The 7,190-nt window shown below is 35.9% G+C and overlaps 1 protein-coding gene across 1 annotated transcript; it reads right to left on the bottom strand.

The window, feature by feature from the left end:
• Positions 1–3,334: 3,334 nt before the first annotated feature.
• On the bottom strand, positions 3,335–6,414 carry LOC125820099 (putative HVA22-like protein g). The gene is made up of 7 exons (XM_049499518.1): positions 6,346–6,414; positions 5,493–5,533; positions 5,291–5,389; positions 5,148–5,204; positions 5,003–5,066; positions 4,695–4,898; positions 3,335–4,183 (listed from the first exon to the last, which is right to left on the bottom strand). The coding sequence occupies exons 2-7, from the start codon at positions 5,522–5,524 to the stop codon at positions 3,692–3,694; spliced, it is 948 nt and encodes a 315-aa protein (XP_049355475.1). The 5' UTR covers positions 5,525–5,533; positions 6,346–6,414; the 3' UTR covers positions 3,335–3,691.
• Between the last annotated feature and the right edge of the window lie 776 nt (positions 6,415–7,190).

Below are 7,190 nucleotides of genomic sequence, written 5' to 3'. Positions count from 1 at the left end.
AAATTTCCTCATTTTTCTTGTGTATTAGCCCGTGAATCTGGCGCCCGGAGCATCCAAAAAAATTTCTTAAAAAACTTTATAAGGACCTCTGTAATTAGTTGGGGAACCATCTCATATACTTATACCATTTTTTTCACATCCATTTTCGCATTTACATTCTTTTTTTTAAGAATTACCTAAATTCTCCGATTTTTCATGTGTATTAGTTCATGGATCTGACGCCCAGAGTATAAAAAAAAAATCTTAAAAAACTTTATGAGGACCTCATAATGAGTTGGGAAACCTTCACGTATATTCACACCATTTTTTTACACGCCTATTTTCGCATTTACAAGTCCTTCTTTTAGAATTACCCGAATTCTTCAATTTTTCGTGTGTATTAGCCCATGGATCTGGCCCCCAGATCATCCAAAAAATTTTCTCAAAATAATTTATGAGGACATCCGTAATGAGTTGGGGAACCTTCACGTATACTCACACCAATTTTTTAAGCACATTTCCGCATTTACATGCCTTTTTTTAAGAATCATTTGAATTTCTGATTTTTCGTTTGTCTTAACCCATGGATCTGGCTCCCAGAGAACCGAATATTTTTTCTTTAAAAACTTTATGAGGACCTCCGTAATGAGTTGGGAAACCTTCACGTATACTCACACCATTTTTTTCACGCCATTTACGCAGTTACAAGCCCTTTTTATGAATCACCCAAATTTCCCATTTTTTCGTGTGTATTAGCCCATGGATCTGGTGACCGGAGCATCCACAATTTTTTTCTTAAAAAAATTTATGAGGACCTCTGTAATGAGTTAGGGAACTTTTACGTATACTCACACAATTATTTAATGCCCATTTCCACATTTAAAACCTTTTTTTAAGAATCACCCAAATTTTTTCAATTTTTCGTGTGTATTAGCCTATGGATCTGGCGCCCGGAGCATCGAAAATATTTTTTCTCAAAAAACTTTATGAGGACCTCCGTAATGAGTTAGGAAGCATTCAGGTATACTCATACCATTTTTTTAACGCTCATTTTTGTATTCACAAGCCTTTTTTTAGGAAACAACTAAATTCTCCAATATTTCGTCTGTATGGCACCCGGAGCTACCAAAAAAAGATTCTCAAAAAACTTTATGAGGACATCCGTAATAAGTTTGGGAGCCTTCACGTATACTCATACAATTTTTTTCGCGTCAATTTCCTTATTTACAAGCCTTTTTTTAAGAATCATCCAAATTCTCTAATTTTTCGTGTGTATTAGCCCATAGATTTTTTCTCAAAAAACTTTATGAGGACCTCCGCATTATGTTCGGAAACCTTCATGTATGCTCTCACCATTTTTTTCACGTTCATTTTTGCATTTACAAACCCTTTTTTAGGAATCGCCTAAACTCTCTAATTTTTCGTGTGTATAAGCCCATTGATCTGGCACCCAAAGCATCCAAAAAAAAATTCTCAAAAATTTTATGAGGACATCCGCAATGAGTTGGAGAACCTTCACGTATACTCACACTATTTTTTTCACATCCATTTCCGCATTTACAAGCTATTTTAAAAAAATCGCCTAAATTTCTCGAATTTTCGTGTGTATTAGCCCATGGATCAGGTGCCCAGAGCAACCAAAAAAATTTCTCAATTTTTTTTATGAGAACCTCTGTAATTAGTTGGGGAACTTTCACTTATACTTACACCATTTTTTTAACATCATTTCCCCATTTACAAATCCCTCCGTAGGAATCGCCAAAAATCTTTGATTTTTCGTGTGTATTAGCCCATTGATATGGTGCTCAGAGCATCCAAAATATTTTTCTCAAAAAACTGTATGAGGACCTTTGTAATGAGTTGGGGAACCTTCATGTATACTCACACCATTTTTTTCACCCTCATTTCTGCATTTACAAGACCTTTTTTAAGGGTCACCCAAATTCCCAGATTTTTCGTATGTATTAGCCCATGGATCTAACACTAGGTGTACCCAAAAAAAAATTCTCAAAAAATTTCATGAGGACCTCCGTAATGAGTTGGGAACCTTCACGTATACTCACACCATTTTTTACCATCCATTTCCTCATTTACAAACCTTTTTTTAAAAATCGCCCAAATTTCTCAATTTTTTATGTGTAATGCCCAGGGATCTGGCACATGGAACACCCAAAAAAAAATTCTCAAAAAACTTTATGAGGACCTTTGTATTCAGTTGGGGAACCTTCATGTATACTCTCACCTTTTTTTTCACGTCCATTTTCGCATTTACAAGCTTTTTTTTAGGAATCGCCCAAATTTCCCGATTATTCGTGTGTATTAGCCCATGGATCTAGCGCCTAGAACATCCAAAATATTTTTCTCAAAAAACTTTATGAGGACCTCCGAAATGAGTTGGGAAACCGTCACGTATACTTACACCATTTTTTTCACGCCTATTTTGCATTTACAAGCTCTTTTTTAAAAATCGACTAATTCTCCAATTTTTCGTGTGTATTAGCCCATGGATCTGACGCCCGGAGCACCCAAAAACTTTTTCTCAAAAAAACTTTATGAGGACCTCTGTAATTAATTGAGGAACCTTCACGTATATTCAGACCATTTTTGCTTCCCCATTTCCACATTTACAAGCCATTTTTTAAGAATCACCCAAATTCCTCAAATTTTCGTGTGTATTAGACCATGGATCTAGCGCCCGAAGCACCCAAAAAAAATTTCTCAAAAACTTTACAAGGACCTCCATAATGAGTTGGAGAACCTTCAAGTATACTTACACCATTTTTTTAACCCTCATTTTCGTATTTACAAGCCTTTTTTTAATAATCGCCCAAATTTCTTGATTTTTCGTGTCTATTAGCCCATTGATCTTGTGCCCGGAGCATCCAAAAAAAAATTCTCAAAAAATTTTATGAGGACCTCCATAATGAGTTAGGGAACCTTTACGTATACTCATACTGTTTTTTTTAAAGCTCATTTTCGCATTTACAAACCCTTTTTTTGGAATTACCTAATTTTCCTAATTTTTCGTGTGTATTAGCCCATGAATTTGGCGCCCAAAGCATTCAATTTTTTTTCTCAGAAAACTTTATGAGGACCTCCATAATGAGTTGGGTAACCTTCACGTTTATTCACACAATTTTTTCCACGCCTATTTTCACATTTACAAACCCTTTTTTAAGAATAGCTCAAATTTCTAAATTTTTCGTGTGTATTAACGCATGAATCTGGTGCTCAGAGCACCCAAAAGTTCTTTCTCAAAGCTTTATAAGTCATGCCACCCTTAAAATTTGAGGTATAAATCTCCATCTGCATAGTGAAGGCTTCGTATAAAGTAAAATACTTTTCATGTAAAATATCTTAGTCCAGCACAAGCCTTTTCACCCAATTGAAGCAAGGAAAAACCAACTTTTACATACAGCAAAATCCTTGAGAAAAAGAAGCAAAATAGTAGAGCATTCAGAACTGAGTTTTACTTCAGGTTATCATTGAAATCTTTTAAAGTTCATCCCAAGGACGGCGCGATATATGTATCTGGCTATCTGCTTTTACAGAAACTCTCTAAGAAGCTCAGAGTTTCATTGGCTCATGATCAACCCATCATTTCTCAATCCATGCTTAAAAAAATCATGGACAACTTCAGATAATGAATGAAAGAAGATATGACATATACATTTAACTCAGCATCCTAGAATGTATCCTTTTCCCCACCAAGTCAAGGATTGGGTGCAGGTCGTGTCCTCCTTGATCTGGCACGTGTTACCCGAACTGCTTCCTCCATGACTGTATCAACAGGTTTTGCAGTTAGATTATCCTCCATGACTGTATCAACAGGTTTTGCAGTTAGATTATCCTCCATGACTGTATCAACAAGAGGTTTTGCACTTTGATTGTCCGAGGAAGGCACTTGATCAATCTGCATCACTTGAGTTTTGCTTAGACTCGAAGCTTTGGTGATTTGAGTGTGGGCTTCAGCTGGAGTCGTTTTTTGTGCATTTACGGAGGAAGCAGAAGAAGCAGGGGTAGCCACTGGAGGTGGTTGTGAGGGCTTCACCTTTTCTTTTGCGTCTGCTTCTTTTTCACTTGAAGATTCAGTAGAAGCAGGAGGTGCTTGTTTTTCAGTCTGTACCTTTGTAGCTGGGGCAACTGATCTGCGTTTTGGTGGTGTTACTGTGCGTTGGCGGCCTCTACTGCTTTGCTTCTGTGGCTGCAATTTCAAGAAAAAATCTCATAATTGACCCTCTAAAACACGGGAGTTAAATTCCAGCAACACAATTATGGAGAGAAGATTGTAGCTGGGAAGTCGTGATAATAGGCGACAAAATGCATGCAATAAGCATAGGCAAGCAAATTTCAGCCGTAATTCTATTTCTTCAATTCCAATCTCTAATGCACGAATTAGTCCCTAATGACACTAATTAGCCATAATCTTGTAAGAACTAGAACACAACCCAATATACTCTGCAAATCCCCAAAAAATGGAACAACTTGTAAGTATATCTAGCACATAAGTGCTATTTAGAAAAACGAGATCTCAAGTAAAGCCATATGAGTTAATAAATAGCAAAGCCATTTATATAACTACACAAGCAAATTTGTGCTGCTAATGAAATAAGAGTTCAGATGACAAGCAACTAACACGATTTTGGTAAATAGCATGACTCAAAGACAGAACATGATTGAAATAGCAAGATTAATTCTGAAACACTGATGAAAACCTGAGTTGGGCGAGGAGTTGACTGAGAAGCAATAAACTGCAATATATCAAAAAACCTAGTCTGCACATAGCTAGCAGAGTTTTGCCAGTACAGATATGCCATATCTCCAGCTCTTGTCCTCAACTCCAACAAATTACGATCAATCTCAGTTTCATGCTTTAACACTACCGGTCTAAAGAAGGAATCATATACATATGTTGTTCCCTGCAATAATTTTATGAGAAAATGAAACAATTAGCAAAAGATGCCACCGGAACTAATCAAAGATTAAAATTCTTTCATGCAGGAGATGATAATACGCGGAATACCTTAGTTTTGGGGCACCACAAATATATGATGAATGCCAACTTAGCTTCACTGTACATTGGAACCCTTCAAAGCATAACTAAAGTGTTAACACTAGATGGATTTCACACTAGTTTATACGAACATTCAAAATTTTCATATGATTACCATGAAACAAAAGCATCGCCAACCCTTTCACAAACTGTCAATAGAGCAACTAAGATCCTGAAAATTAGAAGGAATCAGGAAGTTACAGCCAAGATTCACGAGAAGATACTTAAGAGATCGACAGAGCAAATGCTGCAATATACCAATACTGGCACCAAAACCGAAGTTCCTGAATATCAGGTTTGTTCATTTCTACAGTCTTAAAGCACTCATAAGCAGGATAAGCATAACCAAAAACCATCCTGCACGAGGAAAAGGAAAAATCACAACTAGGGTGTTGAGCAATAGAAAAACTAGGACTACTAGTGCTTAAGCATTTATGAATGCAACATTTTCCAAACTCACACAAGCCCTCTGGTGAGAAAAGATCCAATCATCTTGAATCCCTGCAACAGGAAAAAAGGCAGTGCTTGTTAAGCAAACTCTCATATTGATAGCGTATAGAGGTCCACACACACGGGAATGAATTTTACAAAGAAAAATCAATTTAGACTAAACATTGCAAAGAAAAGGAAATATGGGAAGTGCCAAGAGTGCCATTACTTTTAGGTCTTTCTATGCTAGAAGCAATGAAGTAACAACAAACATCAACCATAACAACACCTCAATCAAAAACCTTTTGGGTTGGATATAGCCTAGATGTATCCTCTATGTCTATTCCGGTCTAATTTTCGGTCCAATCCGTTCCAATCCTAATATTCAACATAATTGCTTTTGTTTCTACTTCATCATTAACAAGCATTTTAATACATTCAAGGATTAAACAAATTGCCTCACTAGCTTATCATTCCCCAAAGGATAAGAAAAAACACTGAGCCCTAAAAATAAAGAAGAAAACTACACATGAAAGAAAATATCCAATAATTTCCCTTTTGATTGAGCTTAAAAAACACTACAAAAACACAGTATGCAACAACTTAGTCTTGAATCACAGTCAAGCAAACTCAAACAAGCATTTACTTATTCAGACACCGCAAATCGCCTTGCATTGCATTGCATCACTCATTTCATATACTTAAATTTTCTGCACAGATTAGAAATTCACGAATTCTGGCGAACTAAGAAATTGAGCTAAAAGTTAAAAACGAAAATCAATTCACTTCGAACAAAAATCTGTACTACAAAATTGATATTTAATAAACGCTGAAGCAGAGCATGTAGCTTAACGGAGAGACTGTGAGATGTTTGAGAAATTTACCGGCGCCGGCGAACGGTGGCGATATCGACGGCGAAGAGAAAGAGGGGGCCAAATTGGATTGCGTTTTTTTTTTTTCTAATTTAATTCTTTGATATCATTTTTAATTAGCTTCAGTGGGGTTTGAATTTTTATTTGAGAGCGAAGATTAGTTGTGTGAGGGTCCATGGTAATACCGTGGGTAAAAACATCATAACCGTAAAATAATTAGGGGGTGTTTGGTGGTTAAATCTTTCAAAAAAATATTTTTTCTAGATAAATATTATTTTTTAAAATCAGAAAAATGACTTATCTAATGAAAAATAGAAAAAATAAGTTCTATAAATGATATTTCAGGTAGTTTATCTTTCGACAGGAGAGAGTTGCTTGGATGGTAAGCATCTCTCACTTCCAACCTTAAAGTTGTTAACAAGTCACCAAGGGAGCAAAAATGTGAGAGCTCCTGGGGAGAGAGGTTATAAAAAAGATCTCAACGCCCCCATCCCTTGCAACCATCAACTCCATCCCCCTCTAGCTACATATATCCTCATAGTGTTTGTCGATGAATATTTTTGAGATAGTATTTTTTATTTACTTTATCAAATTTTAAAAAATTAATTATTTATTAAGAAATATTTTTCTTTATACCAAACACACCTCTAGGATGGCATTGTGTTTGTAGCTTCTTAAAGTGAGAGACAAGAAAGACTTCATTTGGTACCTTATCCACTATGAACAACTTATTTGGAGAAATGTTAGCATCACTCTCTACCAAACATGTATTATAAAATTTTCCAACTTTGCTTACTAGGCTAATCACCTTTAACATAAATTGGTTGGGGCTTCATTTGGCATAAAATTCCAAACAT

The sequence above is a fragment of the Solanum verrucosum genome, unplaced genomic scaffold (genome assembly GCF_900185275.1).
Source record: "Solanum verrucosum unplaced genomic scaffold, falcon-dt-bn FXZP01000229.1, whole genome shotgun sequence".
In the NCBI taxonomy this organism is placed as follows: domain Eukaryota; kingdom Viridiplantae; phylum Streptophyta; class Magnoliopsida; order Solanales; family Solanaceae; genus Solanum; species Solanum verrucosum.
Note: the sequence above shows the minus strand (reverse complement) of the source record. Positions and strands in the feature narration are given on the sequence as shown.

Excerpts from the sequence above, each read along its gene's own strand:
- LOC125820099 (XM_049499518.1), bottom strand. The coding sequence starts at position 5,524 with ATGATTGGATCTTTTCTCACCAGAGGGCTTGT. Across the intron at positions 5,390-5,492 it reads TTTCTCACCAGAGGGCTTGT|GATGGTTTTTGGTTATGCTT; the intron begins GTGAGTTTGGAA and ends TTCCTCGTGCAG. Across the intron at positions 4,184-4,694 it reads CAACTCCTCGCCCAACTCAG|CCACAGAAGCAAAGCAGTAG; the intron begins GTTTTCATCAGT and ends TTGAAATTGCAG.